This window comes from Poecilia mexicana, unplaced genomic scaffold (genome assembly GCF_051168715.1).
Source record: "Poecilia mexicana isolate PSO_F unplaced genomic scaffold, ASM5116871v1 scaffold_17, whole genome shotgun sequence".
Taxonomy (NCBI): domain Eukaryota; kingdom Metazoa; phylum Chordata; class Actinopteri; order Cyprinodontiformes; family Poeciliidae; genus Poecilia; species Poecilia mexicana.
The window spans coordinates 21,161,607-21,177,208 of record NW_028263386.1 but is presented as its reverse complement, the minus strand read 5'-3'; the positions used below and the strand labels follow the sequence as shown (position 1 = coordinate 21,177,208).

At 37.9% G+C, this 15,602-nt stretch overlaps 1 protein-coding gene across 1 annotated transcript; it reads right to left on the bottom strand.

Moving 5' to 3' along the window:
- Positions 1-1,084: 1,084 nt before the first annotated feature.
- Positions 1,085-13,487, bottom strand: cop1 (COP1 E3 ubiquitin ligase). The gene is made up of 20 exons (XM_015011985.2): positions 12,801-13,487; positions 12,626-12,685; positions 10,875-10,972; positions 10,494-10,558; positions 10,282-10,401; positions 8,702-8,770; positions 8,516-8,575; positions 8,319-8,398; positions 8,101-8,158; positions 7,868-7,982; positions 6,778-6,913; positions 6,478-6,621; positions 5,663-5,771; positions 5,456-5,537; positions 4,929-5,045; positions 4,228-4,345; positions 2,949-3,073; positions 2,690-2,850; positions 2,512-2,556; positions 1,085-2,092 (listed from the first exon to the last, which is right to left on the bottom strand). Exons 1-20 carry the CDS (start codon positions 13,109-13,111, stop codon positions 2,075-2,077), a joined length of 2,091 nt encoding a protein of 696 aa, XP_014867471.1. The 5' UTR covers positions 13,112-13,487; the 3' UTR covers positions 1,085-2,074.
- Between the last annotated feature and the right edge of the window lie 2,115 nt (positions 13,488-15,602).

Below are 15,602 nucleotides of genomic sequence, written 5' to 3'. Positions count from 1 at the left end.
TTGCTTCATTAATTTATATTTTTGTTATTAACGACAACCAGAGAAATTATTTACCTTCTTTCAGTGCTTTTTTTTAAATCTAGTAAAAAAAAAATTCTCAAAATAATTTTAAAATAAATACTATTTAATATCAAAGTGAAAGTATATTTTTAGACTACTGTCAGTTATTTAAAATGAGGTCAAATAAGAGATTAAGTTAATCATTGCATAAATATTCACTCCTTTCAAAGTGAGTGACTTAGTTTAACAGAAGTCCAGCTGATAACAGCTGTTAACGAGATTGACATTACGTGAGATCAGCTGTTATACTATTGTTGTATAAACACACATCTGCATGGGAAGTCTGCTACATTGTTAATTTAATTAAAGGAACATGAATTTGCTTATAAGCACACATTACTGGAAAAAAAACAACACACAACTAACTCTGGTGTGTGGGGAGGCAAAAGGCGTTTTTCAAAACAAAGAGCAATCCATCTGATTAAACTTACTTACCTACATAGATTTTAGATTAGAAAGCTGTGATCAAATAGATTTTTTTTTAAAAGGGCAACTGAAAAGTAAGTCAAAACCTAATTCTCTGCTCATTTTCAAGCTACTTTCCAAGTTATGTGTGAAATTGGCTTAGAGAAACATCCAGCAGCTGACAAAAGAAATTTCTTCCCAGCAGGTAACAAAAGCCCCGATCTCTGTGTGAAATGCCAAGGAATACAGATAGAGGTGAAACCATTTTGGGGGTATTGCATAGTGATCCTCATTTGGGTAGTTACAGATCTAATGTCAGCAGACCCTCCTCGTAATTACAAAAGCTAATGTTTGGATAAGAGAAGTAAATTAATCCATTCAGAAGCCACACATTAACTCTCAGTGTTTACTGTTATCACAGGAATCTTAAGAAATCTTTCTACAAACCCAGTATGTACTTCAGACATTTAGCCTAATGCTCTCCTGTTGCATATCTGCCGTGCTCTTCTTGATTGCGCCAGGACTGCAGGATGGTTAAGTCACAAACTGGGTGAAGGATCAGCTCCAGGGTGATCACTCACCATTAAAATAAAAGTAACCAAAGGAATAAAAGAGGAGGTTGTTCTGAAATAATTTATTCAGTTATACAAATACAAAAACACCTCTCTCACTCAGTCATAAAATAGGCAGGTCTTGGTGGTGCTTCTTCAATCCCCTCCATGTGACTTAATGGATTATCACACCACAAAAACCGACAGCAGTTCTCAAGTTACAGTGCCGCTCAGTTCAGGTGATAGGTTGTAAGCCTACAGTACGTGAAGAAAGTTTCTGTTGCTACTATAAAAGAACTAAAACCGATTCTGTGAGGTTATGATTTTTTTTTTTTTATCAAGCAACAAACAGCCCGAACACAACAAATATTCCAGTTCCACGTAGGCAAGCCGCCTTAAATTAAGGCGAGGCTCGCTGTGATTTTTGACAAACGTGTGGATGAAATTCAAGTTATATTTATTAAAACTGCTTTTTCACCAATTTGGCAAACAGAAAAACTACATACAACAAAAGAAACAAAAAGTTAAACAACAATGGGTAATAGGGTAAAAGTTTTCTCTGAAGACATTTCTGCAGCCGTTCTGTTTTGTGCTTTGGCCTTTAAAAGAAAATGCACCAAACGGGTAACATTTAGCTGGATGTGCCGCTGAAAAAAGAAGCTCGATTAAAAAACAAAATAGAAAGTTTGATTTGACCTAAAACAATAAAGAGGTGTTTTACTGAACTAAATATAATGCTGACAAATGGAAAAGACAAACAAAAAAAACAAAACAAAAAAAAGCTTTCCTTTGGCTTTTTGCCTCAAATTCGGTCCTTGTTTTGTTGCAAAAAAAAAAAAATAGGAATCACCCACTTTACTGATGAACTGGTCCCGAGTTTGTCCTGCTGCCCGAGAAAAATAATCCAAACTAAAATTTAAAATTAAAATAAGAGCAGATCAGTTCACTGCTTTAGCTCTCTTGGTGCTCGGCAGGCAGCCTGAGATTTTCCTACATCCATCTGGTCCTTCGGCCACACAGGGAAGCAGTTCTGAAGTCCAATAGAGACGGTCAGATTTTCAGACGAGCTCAAGCACCTATGAAAAGAAAAGCAGCGCAGAGTTACTTGTTTTATTTGTTACATAACATTTGTGAAAATTTTACAATGCTACTACAGCATAAGGACAGGAAATAAGTCACGTTTTTATTAATTATTTTATATTAAAAATACATCAAAACGTTTATATACACCAACAAACATCATCTGAAAGTACTTCAGATGGGGCTAATACAACTCCAATTACACAAAACTAAAACAAATGCAATGTGGTGCATTCAATTTTGGTCAATGTCTGGTTTGCTTTGCACTTCCATTTGGGAATTATAGGCAAATGTATGAAACTTTGTCTACAAACACAATTAAATGCTCAATCCCTGTACCCAGCTCCACTGAACGTCTCAAATTTCCCTAAGGATGTAAAAAAAAGCGGAGCACAAAAATGCTCTGAACACAAACCTTGATTGTTCCTTGACTGTTTGCAGCAATTAGAACATTTGACTCCTGCAAAACAAACAAAAAAAATTATTAGAGACAAGTTCAGTACATGTTTAGAAAACATTTTCACTAAACGATTACATAGTACAAACAAGTTTCACAAAAATCCCTGCAACTAAAAGATTCTTCAGCCACTCACTCCATCTGGCAGCGCCCTCCAGCAGACGGCGCTGACAAACTCGTTGGTGTCGTCTTCCTTCTTGTCCTTGTCCAGGACGCTCTTAACTGTGTCAAACTTGAATGTCAACAGCGTCTTGGAAAGTCCTTTGTAGTACAGATACAAAGAGTTGTTTTCGCTGCCTAGTGACAGAAACAAAAACCCAAAAAGAAAATGTGATACGTAAATTGACATCTTTTGCTCTGTAGAGAAATAGTCAATCGTTAGAGTGAATTGTTACCACAGGCAACATAGTCTCCATTGGACGCCAAGCCAACAAAGTTCTTCTCGTTGATGTGACCCTTGAAGGAGCGCAGGCAGTGAGGTTTGTTGACGTTCCATAACTTCAGCTGACTGTCTGTCGACCTGCAGATCACAACAAAGTAATATGTGAAATTAATATAAACTGGAACATTTTTAGTAGTTAAAACACTTCAATTTGCGGTTTTTTTTTCTTAATGTTTAACTACTGGCTTGATTCTCATTCTACAACTGATTGAAACTCACATTTCCTCTGAACAGTGAAAATTGATAATCAGCTACAGAAAGCTTAGCATTCCAGGGAGAAACGGATGGATGGCTCGTCGAGTTTAGATTTGTGGCTTGAGCCCAACTCAAATGCAAAATTTGGACCGGGTCGGGCCCAAATTATTTTCTTGATGGTCAAGTTGGGATTGAGCTTCTGTGGAGCGCTTAATAGGCTACAATACGTACAGGACAGAGAAAACCAAACGAGGATGCACAACATAAAGTTTTGCTAATCTACTTATAGTGCAAGTAGAGGAATTGGCAGATTACTCTGTTTATGACAGAAATAAGGTAAGGTACATAGGCTAATTAGACTAACAAAAACAGCAGCACACTGCACAATAGATGGGTAGGCAGCCCAACTCTGCTCCGCTCCCATCAATCACACATCCCAGATGATTTGTACTTGACTCACCGGGTACAACGAGCGACAAAATGGAGCTGAAAGTTAGTAAACTAAAGCCAAAAACAAAAGCAGTAAAATCTTAATTAAAAGATGTCGGGCTTACTTTGGGCTCGGCCCTGTAATTAAAGCTGATTAGTCGGGGCCGATCGGGGCTCGGACACAATGTGTGCTGGATTTTATAGGCTTGATCTAAACTAATGACGCCAGCAGATGGAACTCAAATGAACTTGGGCTGTAAATGTTCAAGTGTACGACATTTGTAGGCTAATAATTAACTGAAAAGGCATCATTAAAGGAATTAGCAGCCTTTCCAGTGTTTTGGGTTGATGTCATCAGTGAAGGAAACAAAAAGTGAGCCATAAATATATATGCCAGAAAAAGAATCTTAATTATGTCTATTTAAAAACATACTAGAAGCATGACCACAGCCTCTAATTTGTAAACAGTGTTGGAGTTGGAGGAATTATCAGCACCAAAAACACTCAGGTAACAAACTTTGAGTAAAACGTTCATCTTAGACATTACTGTAAAAATAAAATAAAATACAGAAAACATGTATATGTATCTGAAGATGATTCCAACTTACGCAGAAACGATCTCCTCTCCGTTCACAAACTTGGCATAGGACACCGCTTTCCTGTGGCCTTTAAACACCATGATTGGCTGCTTAGTGTTGCGTAGATCATAGTAATGAACACAGTGATCTGTTGGGGGGAACAACATGAGGAGGGTAAAAACAAAAGAAACGTCCATGAGGCAGCGAGTGGTGTGTTGTTGCGTTCTATTCAGAAACCACAGAGGTTTGTAGACATAGTAAAGACGTGGTGCAATGTCCTCCCTGTGGACCTGAATTGTAACAAGAAACGTTTTTCATCATTGAAATCTGTTTGGGGTTTTTTTTTTACTGATGGAGTTTAACTCCTGCTTGGGCAAGGTCAAGATTTTCTTCTTTTTTTTCTTAGTGGACCTCAGAGTCTCATTTTCCACGCCGGTTGTTTTTGTTCTTTAATGCTAGTGATAGCAAAGACTCATTTATTATGATTCCTACTCTCATTTGAGGTGGGTATAAATGTTTGTCTGGACCACCAAGGAGTGTGTGACCACAGAAGAAATGTAGCATTCTTGCAGAGGAATTAATGTAGTGGGAGGTGAGAACCACAAAAAATAATACATCAAATTGAAAGAGAAACAAGTTTAAACTTGACAGCACAGAACAAACATGCAACAGCAGAAAATTAACTGAATAAAAATTCATCCTCATCCACAGCTGATGCACGATTCACTTACCTGCACAGCCGAAGGCCAGGTGATATCTGGAGGTTGGGCTGAATTTAACACAGCACACGTTAGCTTTAGCCTCGATGCTAGCCACAGAGTTGTCAAGATTGGTTGACCACAACTTCACTGCAGAGGAAAATCAAAACATTACAAAACTCTGGAGGAATTCCTTTTTCCTGGAAGTCCAAATATTTGTTCCAACACAAAAATGAGTTTGAGAGGTGTACCATTTGAATTCAATTCACCCACATTTGTCATTTAAAATATGGATGGACTAGCAACCTGCCAGGGGTGTAACCCGCCTTTCGCCCAATGACCACCTGAGATGGTCACCAGCTGCCCTGTGTGCCTGAAACCCCCCCAGGGATTGATTGAACAGATAATTTCCGGTGCATTTTCAAGGTCGCCACCTTTAAATTTCATAATTTTGGCCACTCGATTGTGCTTGACTAAGACTCCAGGTTTGAAACTTATGCAAGAGTGAATGTAAATCTAACAGGCGGCCACCTTACTATTATTATTTATTTATTTTTTACCTTTAGCGTCATCAGAACCGGAGGCTAATAGCTTGGGGTCCATCAGATTGAAGTCGACACTCCAGCATCTTTTTTCATGTTCCTGAGAAAATAAAACATGAAACTTTATAAGACTGGCAAAAAGTGCATATCTACCATTCCAATGATGTGTAGAAATAAAGTATGACGCCCACAGCTTGTCATAAGCAAGCAGTGGGGATATCACACCTGGTAGACTTTGGACCGCTGGCCGGTGAATCCGTCCCACAAAATGACGGTGCCCTCATAGTCGCTGCTGGCCAGAAGGTTCTTGTGATAACTGCTCCAGCTGATACAGCTACAAAAATAGGAATAATATTAATAAAAATAATAATAACACATCAAATTTAAATAGCACTTTTTAGGACCCTCAGACGATTTACAAGAAAAACACAAACAACATAGAACAAGATGAACAAGATTGAGAGCACCTTTCACATTGGTATTCAGTTAATTGCTGATATGCCATTTGGTACTGGAACCTTTTGTTTTGTTGTTTCTACAACAAATTAAATCTGCTTTTAGTTTTGGCTCTTACTAGTAGATATGACGGCTCACAATTATGCTCATAATTAGGTTACAATACTGTGTAATTGGTAATTAGGTCTAAAAAAAAAAAGAAAAGGTGGCATCATGTGTTTGCCAGTTATTTTTATTACACAAACAAAGCCTACAGCATGCATTTATATCCTATTCAGATTTCTCACTTTAACTTATGCATTTTATTGGGAATTGTTGCAGTAAATGATTAATCAATTTTATCAGTTACTCAAATTTTTGGGTTTTGAAGATTTAATTTTTGGATTTATTTCCAGCACCAATGCATTCCTTGTGTTTCTGTAGTTCAGAGGGATGTCAAGGCGGCCATCTTGTTTGACAAGCATGTTTTAAAGCTTCTATCCATCTGGACTTTGAATTCAGGTCAACTCCACGACAGAATATTAGAGCCGCGTAAATCAAAACGTATCTACATCAGTTTAAAATAAAACCAGTATGCCACTCACCTGATTTTGGAATTGCAGGTCATTTCATTGACGGGGTAGTGGATGTCCACTGCGTCCTGGATCACAGTTCCATACTCAAAAACCTTGATCTTTTTGGTCACACCAGCGATGGCGAAATAGTCACAGTCACGGTCAAACTCAATGCTGAAACACACGGCATGCAGTGAGCGGCAGACAAGTTCGCTTTGGTCAACTTTCTTTATGAAATCAGATCATTTTGGTGCAGAGTAAAAGTTTAAATATTGAGAGATTCACGACAAAAATCATGAAAAGTTGTAGTGAAGCCTTTGTTTTCCGTACCTCGAGACAATACTGGAGCCGTTATAGAGGTCACTGGCGTAGGAGAGGGTGGCCAGCGGCCGCACAGTGTTGTAGCGAGTGAATTTGGACAAACACTCCATAAAATCCTCCAGCTGGTTCAGGTTCCTGCCTTCATCTGAAGAAACCAACACTCAACTTCATGTTATATTACATTTATACATTGCATGTTTTTATACATAATGCACTCGTTTAATAAGCAATTACACTGTGGCTGCCTAATCACTAAATGTGGAACTTTTTTTTTTATTTCATTTCCAAGATATGGGGAAAAAAATCCCCAAAGAGAACTGATGTTTTGCTTTTAATTAAAAATTTGAACAATTTCTTCACAGATATAAATTCCATTGACATCTCATTTTGTTTAAGGCCTTTATATAATACACACAGACTGGATATTATTTATACTTCTGGCGGAAGTAAATATTTGACCAGACACGTTTCTTCTGCATGCAAGCTTAAGAATCTGTGGCAGAATCTTAAGATTAGGGTGATGGTAAAGAGGTGTTCATCCCAAAAGATGAATTGTCAAGAACCAAAAATGGAAACATGAAATAAAGCTTGGCACCAATTGTCAGAAGAGCTTGATTCCTGTCATGCTAAAAACAACTTTTCAATCGTTAAGTGCAACATCCTGTATGGTAGTCTGGACCAGTCGTCCTTCCACTGTCCACAAACTACCCAGAATGCCCCAGTCCAGGCTTCTCTCCATTCTGTTTTTAGAATCAGCTTTAAGCTTTTTATAGTTTTACATGGTCTCACTTCACCATGTCTATTTGACCTACATTTCATTAGCCAACTAGCCTCCATGAAATGCTAGAGGATCTAAAACTAAAACATTAAAGGCATCCTAGCCTTTGTGGTGTCTGTGGAACACTTTGGCACCACAATCAATGCTGAAGACTCCTTTTTGTTATTTGAAAATGTATAAAATGTTAACTTAGCAACAGATGTGGCATTAAAATGTTGTTTGCTCTTCAGTGTCAGCAACGAGACACAGCGCTTAAACATTTTATAGCTAACTGCAACATATTTAACCTCTTTAGCTGCAACATGCTGATTTTTCCCATACCTGTGATGCGTGACATTTTGTTGGAGAAGTAGCACTGCTCCAAATCCTCAAAATGAGCAGTCAGCCTCTTTCTTCTAGATGCCAGGGTGCTGTTATACCAAGTCTGTCGCTTCACCTAAACACATCAGTCCAGCAGTTAGAGCTAAGAGGAAACGTGGACGTAACAAAAGACCCTGGCACAACTTCCACTCACAGCTCAGTACTAATTAACAGAATGAGTGTGTGCTACATACCGGAGTTGTTCCACCAAATCCTGGCGTTTGGTTGTAATCTGGAGGTTCAATGATACTGCTATATAGGAAAAAAAAAAAACAAGGTTATAAAACAGATACAAAAAAGTCAATTTCATGATTATACCAAGAGATTTTTAGTTATGATAAAACCAACATTTTATTGTAAAATAATTGCATTTTCTGTACGTATATTATCAGAATCCATATATCCACAGTACCTAGGGGCCGGAGAAGGAGCCTCAACATTAGGCACTGTGCACTCTGCCTCCATCGTCGGGGAGGAAATCCCACTTACATCCTAAATAAACAGAACAATAATTATTTATCTCAAGTTATTTAGTTATTTTGATGAGAGGGGTGTTTCTGAAAAACAATAAGGATGATTGTTGATTGTAGAGAAGCTCTGTTTATTTACCTCAACACGCTTAATGTCTTCTTCTAGGAAGTTTAGCTCTTTCTGTAGCTGATCTAGTTGCTGTTGATGAAACCAAAAACACAAAACTATTTGGACTTTTTATATTTCGTGACATCTTTTTTTTTTTTTTCTGTTGGTAGACACTTAAGCTTTAAAATATGTGTATACTTTACAGAGCAGTCATACCTCTCTCTTGTTTCTTCTTGCTTCCTTAAGGAACTCCATGAGGATCTGCCTCTGAGCTGCTTGGGATTCCTAAAGCAGGTAAAGACATAAAGCACAATCAAGTAAAAGCAGAAACGCATCGGTTGATGCATAAACAAATTTTGACCTTTTCTTGTCAGAGTGACAAATGGTGTGGTTATATGGAATAGAAAGTTAGATTAATATTTATAGCAAAGCAAATATTTTGAAAAAGTTCAAACTAGACATCACATGGTTTGTCATTGCCTGAGAAAATTATTTTTTACATTTGTGGATGGTTTTTAAGTGTGAAACTAATTGTATTCTTAAGTGGTTTGTTTTTGTTAAAATTTGAAATAATGAGCAAAAAAAGGACAACAAAAAACAAACTTAGTGACATATTAGGCATTAATGTTATATTTAACATTTCTTGGTGGTTTTAAGTGCCTTGTAATTTCAAACTATCCCATCGGGGCTTCATTGCAGTTGCACAGCTTCAAATAGCTGTGCAACTGTGTTGCACAGCTATTTGTCTGAAGCGATTGTGGTGACATAGTTTGCTCTCAACGTGTTCCTTTGAAGCCAAACATCTCCATGTTGATTTCATGTGAGGGACATCTATCCAGCCACATTGTGACGAGTTCAGATTCAGGCTTGCAACAACAAAAATCAACTACAGTGTTTTCACGGAAATGACTCTTTGTAAGAAGATCCTCCCACACAAGCAATGTTTCTCAGACTCTAATTTTAAACACCGTATGTTCATATTGGAAGAAGAAAAGCCCACTTCAAAACAACAACAGTAACAATCCCAACCATGATGTCAGTGTTTGGGGTTTGAAAACATCAATTAGAGGTTATCATCACAAGGTTAACTTATAATTCTTATGATCATCTAAACAAAATCCCAGTAATGATAGAAAACCTACTTGCACAACACAGTTTGTGTAAATCAGACTTACTGATTGTGAGACAGTGATGATGTGACCAAATATAAATCAACAGGATGCACTGCAATTCCTCCTTCCCCTTTTTTCCCCTCACACAGATTGAGAAAAAAAAAAAAAAAACAGAGGAAAGGGGATGTAAAAGAGCTTTGGACCAAGGTTTAGTGGCACTACCAAGAATCAACCTCTGACCTTTTGATAAAACCGCCATGTTGAACATTACCTAGTAAAGAACTCGCATGATTGAAAAACACACCTGAATTAAATTAATGCTTTTTTAACAGGCTTTTGTGCAACTTTATGACACACTGAGAAATGATTTGAATCAGCTGGATTGGAGCTAGGACAGAAGACACCCTGGTTTAGACAAAACAAACAAACAAACAAACAAACAAACACTTCTCTGCAGGTTTTATGTTTCTCAATAAAACTGAACATCCATTATGACACCATTATACAGCTGTACCTATAAAGAACCACTCTTGGATTAATTTAGAGATTTTTAAGACTCGCATATACTTTATACTTAATATTTCTAGGAGCAATCAACAGAAATTCTCCTGCTGCGACCTTATAGCTACACCTTATGATTTGTTTATGTATTCAGAAAGTCCTCCTCTTCAAAGATTTACTTACTGCCTCCAGCTGCTTCTTCTTCTGAACCAAAAGCTCCAACATCAGATTGACATTTGCGAGGTCCAAGTTTTCTTGATCAGGACTCAGAATATCCTGGAAGACCTGCCACCGTGGCCAGTTCTGAGGACCAGAGGCGACGATCGGAAAGGAGAAAAGCGATATTTCAGAGGCGGTGAGAATTAAACTAACAAAAATAAAGACATCATACTCACAGGATGATCTAACTTTAGTCTTTTTTCCTCAGACCTTTGTTTCTGTTTAAGGATCAGTTCATTTACTGGAAAACATGGGATAAAATGATGGGAGGAAAAGGGGTAAAAAGAGAAGAAATCAACTGTAAGAGTATTGAAAAGAAAAAGTCATGATGTGAATTATCAATAATGCAAAGCAGGGCTGATCAGTCGATGTAACATACTTTATCTAGTTTGGTTACCATTTCTTTTTAAGTTTTAGTATAAAGATGGCTTTATAAACAAAATGATAATTGAACAATTGCATAGACTCACCCTATTCTGCTTAAATTTTAAAACCGCAATACAAATACACATTGAAACTTACAGCTTTTGCTGAAAATGGCAACTCAAAATACCTACCAAGAAAGTTAGGGTACAGCTGATCCACATTATCAACAATATAGTTACACTTGGGACATCTGTTGCTGTCTTCCAAGCTCTGACGAATACATTTGAAACTGCAGACAAGAGAAAGAAAAAACAATTAATCAAAACAAAACCAAACAAAAAAAACATTGATCTGCCAGGTAGGGATGTAGTACATTATAAATGTTGTTGCTGTTGAGTACCAAAACCGTCAACAAATTTAAAGATAATATCCGGGGTTATATTTTTTTTTCTACTAACAAAACGAAACAGGCAATGAAAACACAGATGAGTAACACAGTAAAACTCCCTCAAAATGAACTTTAAAAGCATAACATTTCAAAAATATTGCACCAAGTAAAATAAATTGCCCGTTCTGTTTTACGTACATCTCGGTTGATGACATCATAAAAGGCACAAAGAATCAAGAGGATCAGCTGGTAAGGTTGGTAAACATTATGATAAATGAGTGAATTTGACAGATTTAAAAACAGATTCTGAAACGACTGAGTTTCATTTGTGTTGCAAGGACTTTGACCTTAAATGAGTGAATCATAAGTTTGACTCGTGTGATCCCAAAACCATAACGCATGCTGCTGTCGATGGCTGGAACATACTGTGGCATAACAGTGACCCTTTTTGAATGCATACCTCTTGGGAGTAAGTTTATATTCCTGATAGATTTCTTTTCAATCTGGCTGTTTTCAGTCTATATTTACCACTCAGAAATGTGAACTTATCCTCCTTTAGCTATCCCTGAACAAGTCCTAACTGCTCACCAGTGTGACTTAAAACGTTTTCCTTCTGGTGCTGACTGGCTTAACAGTGACGGTACAGGCTATTCTGCAGATGCCTGCATGATGGGGCTAACAGGTAGCACTGAGCTCATTATACGTCTGCCTCATTGATGGTCTTTTTTTTTTTGATAGAAATACAAGATGATGCAGCAGTCCAGCAGCAAGCATTGTTGAGATGCTTTGAGCAGACCATATGGTTTTTCTAACAGCTTGGCTCAGAAGTGATGGCTGAAGATCTTTGGTAAAAAAAAAACTTGATATTCCAGCCTGGATCTTTTTCGCAAACAGCTTCTATGAGTTTGACTGCAGCCAAATTTTCCTAAAACCCGCACCGTGCTCTCACATACACGCTAAAGTGTAAAACCGCAGTTGTTACAATAAAATCGTGGACAGAAAAAACTTTTTGGATACAACATTTGCTAGGTTAATGCATTTCAAGCGCCACGAATTTTCATTGTGCACGCCTAGAATACATTTGGCCACTTGGATGGACTTTCACACCTTGAATGGATTTTAGTGAAAATGTTGCCAATGATAATCAATGTGGTCAATGCAATATTTCAGATTTCCCTACTGAAATATTGCATTGACCACAATGCAATATTGTCAATGCTTCTGTGCTAGCTGGAAAGAATACTAGTAAACATCTTTAAAGGGATTAGTTGATTAAAAACATGCAACAACAAAAAACCCCTCTATGGACTGAATGCATAAGGGGGAAAAACTACTACCAAATGGGATCCATCAATTTATCTGCCTAAGTATTAAGTCTTTGGATGCACTGTGAGTTTAATAAAAATTATATAAACGATAGAGACAGACTCTAATACACAGACTGGGATAATCTTGCAATGCCTTCATTTATTCTGGGTCAATTTTAGATCATTTTTAAAATGTTTGGAGAGTAGCTGAAAACCTTCCGACCTCAAATCAAACTTTAACACTTACCAAAAACTGTGTCCACACTTTGTCATGTGAGCCTCCTCTATCATTTCGAAGCAAATTGGACTGAAAAGAAAAAAAGAAAAACGGAGAAAAGTTCTATCAAAATTCAGATGTCAGACTTACTTTGGATGGCAGTCCCACACAGAAGCTTCATGCTAACTTTGAGATAAAAACTAACCACACAAAGTCGTTGCTTTTATCTTCGTATGAGTTCAAGAGGCCGTTGTATAGAGGTGCTTGATGGAGGGACTTCTTTCTGCTGCCTGAGGACGCTGAAGGTCTGCTTGTTAGGGAAGCGAAGCTGCCTGCCTCGTTTGTTGCAGCCAGAGTCCGGGAGGGCACAACATTCCCAGCAGCGGGCCCATTGGTCGTAACGGCATTGCTTCCACTGCCTCCAGTGCTGCTGCTGCTGCTACTACTGCTGCTGCTGGTGCCAGGCACTGAACTTGCCCCACCACCACCGCTCTGCTGCGGTCGGCTGCCAGACATACTGCGAGGTCGTTTAAAGGATAAAAATCAAACGCTCCACCAAAATGCTCAGCACTGCCGTTCAAAGCATCCGGACAGCGCTCCTTTTCGGCTGCTTTGGTAGGTCTGCAAGCTAGCTGGCTTGCTTCTGTGCTAGCATCCTGGGAAAAAGCAAACAGTGGCCAAACATGAAGCGCGTTTAATTCTTCTCCGCCGTTGTCTGGCTCCCGCTTTTCATTGACGACGTCTCACACAGTCACTGGTTCATAAAAAAACAAAAACACACCAATACTGGGACGGACATTAAAATAAGCTCAACTGCGTTGTCCAGGAGATTACCCGGCTAGCTACTGTTAGCTGCACAAAGTGATCTCTTGAGTATTTTCGACTTACCTAGATGGCTGTTGTGCGTCTAAGTTTTTCACTACCGCCCCCTGGTGGCCAGGAAGTCTGCACTAAGTTTTCTCTCTGTACAGTGGTTCTCCGTGTATTGCCACACTGACTTACATTGTAAAATAATAACCAAACACAACTTTTTCAATTTGGTGCGAGATTTTCTTTTTTCAGAAAAATAAAATAATTACCTCTTTATGTTTGCCTGAGGATCTTATTAACCTATATATTCCAAGGTGACATGGATTTTGCTCAGGCTTGATGGGGTAAAGTGGCACATATTGGTTCTCCTGCATCAAACCTATGTAGATAAATAACATGGGGCGAATAAGAGGACAAACTCATATAAAGCCAGTTTTTCAGCTGATTTCCTACCAGTGAACAGGGTTAAGTTGGGTTTGATTCTCAGATTTTCTAAAGCCAAGAAATTAATGAAAAAACTATTTGCTCTTGCTGATCTTCATTATCGTTGCTGCTCTTCTCCGGGTAATGCTTTTGAAAAAAATCTTTATGATTACTACTATCACTGTTACTCAACTGTATTAATCCCAGGCTAAAATAAATCAAATATAAGCTCGATTTTTTTTAGCCTGGGCATTGCTTCCACTGCTTCTGCTACTACTGCGTTGTCTCTAAAGATTCAGTCCTGTTTGCAAGTTTCATACTTTTTGTGTTGTCCTTCGCTGTTGTTTTTGTGTGCATTTTCACTTTGAAGACAAAAGTTCAGCAAATCTCAAATTGAGTTTTAAACAATGTCCACTCTGTGTAGAATTATGCAGGTGAGCTCTGAGCAATATGATAAAAAATATCTCAACTGAATTCCTAAACAGGGATACTGAAATATAATCCCAACAAATTAAGAATAAGCTTTAAATCAGATACCAGATACCAGCTTCATCATAAGCAGCAACATTTGGATGCTAATAGGAAACAATAAACTTGTGCAAATGATAACTTCTTTTTTTTGCCTTGAGGCAACCCTCAGCTGATGCTGCCCTGAGCACGATGCCATACAGACCATATTAAAAACAGCGTTGGAATGCAGATAGGGACTTGTTGAGATCAGTATGCAACACTTATTTTTACATTTTATTCTTTGTCATTTTTATGGTTTATTATTAAAAAAGTAAAAGAAATCTTAACAACAATGTAATAAAGCCAAGCCAAACTAATGACAAAATTTGAATAGGTCTAATGATTCTCTACAGATTGATCATATTTGTTAAAAATTTGTCATAAAGTCAACCAGTCATGTAAAGAATATGACAATCTTCCAGCATACGAATATGCATGGAATCATCTAATCTCTTAACTACTCACGAAACAGTCTGAAGAAATAATATTTATACTGTATTTCTAATCATCCAGGTTAAATGTTTATTTTCTAATCCAGAATGGCATCTTTTTTTCTTTTTTTTTTTTTACTCCTGTGAGATAAAGCACAAGCTGGTAGGTCTCCTTCACAAAGTCCAGTGAGTTGTGTGCCAAGACACACAGGGTCGTGTCTTTCAGGTATCCACCTGCAGCTCTGCAAATAAAACCTTAGAAGCGTGCAGTTTATCCCGCCCGCTTACTTGTTTTTCCATCATTACCTCCACTTGGACAAACAAGGGGGTACTCCACGACGGCCTGCGCAGCCTGGATTTTCCCATGTTTTTGTTTGTGGAAGAAGTTTATATGTATCAATATGGAGCTCAGTTGGGACATAAAATAATTTTTTTTTCAATAACAGGGAAAAAGCAAAGTGATTTTGTTGAAAAGGACCACCGTGCAAGACATTTTTCCTGATGCTTCTTTTTTTTAAAAAAATTCAAAGGCAAGTCTTAGGAAGCAGGAAAAAACATAAAAAAAAGTGAAGTCTAAGTTCCATATAAATTCAGGCTTGTACAGCAAGTGTTCCTTGTTATTTGTATCCCCTGAATGCCCCACACATTCAGGAAACTGCCTCTGATTCCCTTTAGCGTAACACCTGCAGCTCTATATGTACGCCGCATTGCATTTGTCCACTCCCTCCCTTTTATTTAATAGTTATGGTAACTGAAAAGACTACCCTCTTGTACAATTTTTTTTCTTCTAATTTCTCCCCCTCCTCATTTGCCCTGCACATCAGCCTGGATTT

What these genes read in the sequence shown, in the direction of transcription:
- cop1 (XM_015011985.2), bottom strand. Translation starts at nt 13,111, where the DNA reads ATGTCTGGCAGCCGACCGCAGCAGAGCGGTGGTGGTGGGGCAAGTTCA. An exon ending in GCTGTACCCTAACTTTCTTG is followed by an intron (nt 10,559 to 10,874) that starts GTAGGTATTTTG and finishes CATGTTTTCCAG; the next exon opens with TAAATGAACTGATCCTTAAA. An exon ending in GGAGGGCGCTGCCAGATGGA is followed by an intron (nt 2,557 to 2,689) that starts GTGAGTGGCTGA and finishes TTTGTTTTGCAG; the next exon opens with GAGTCAAATGTTCTAATTGC.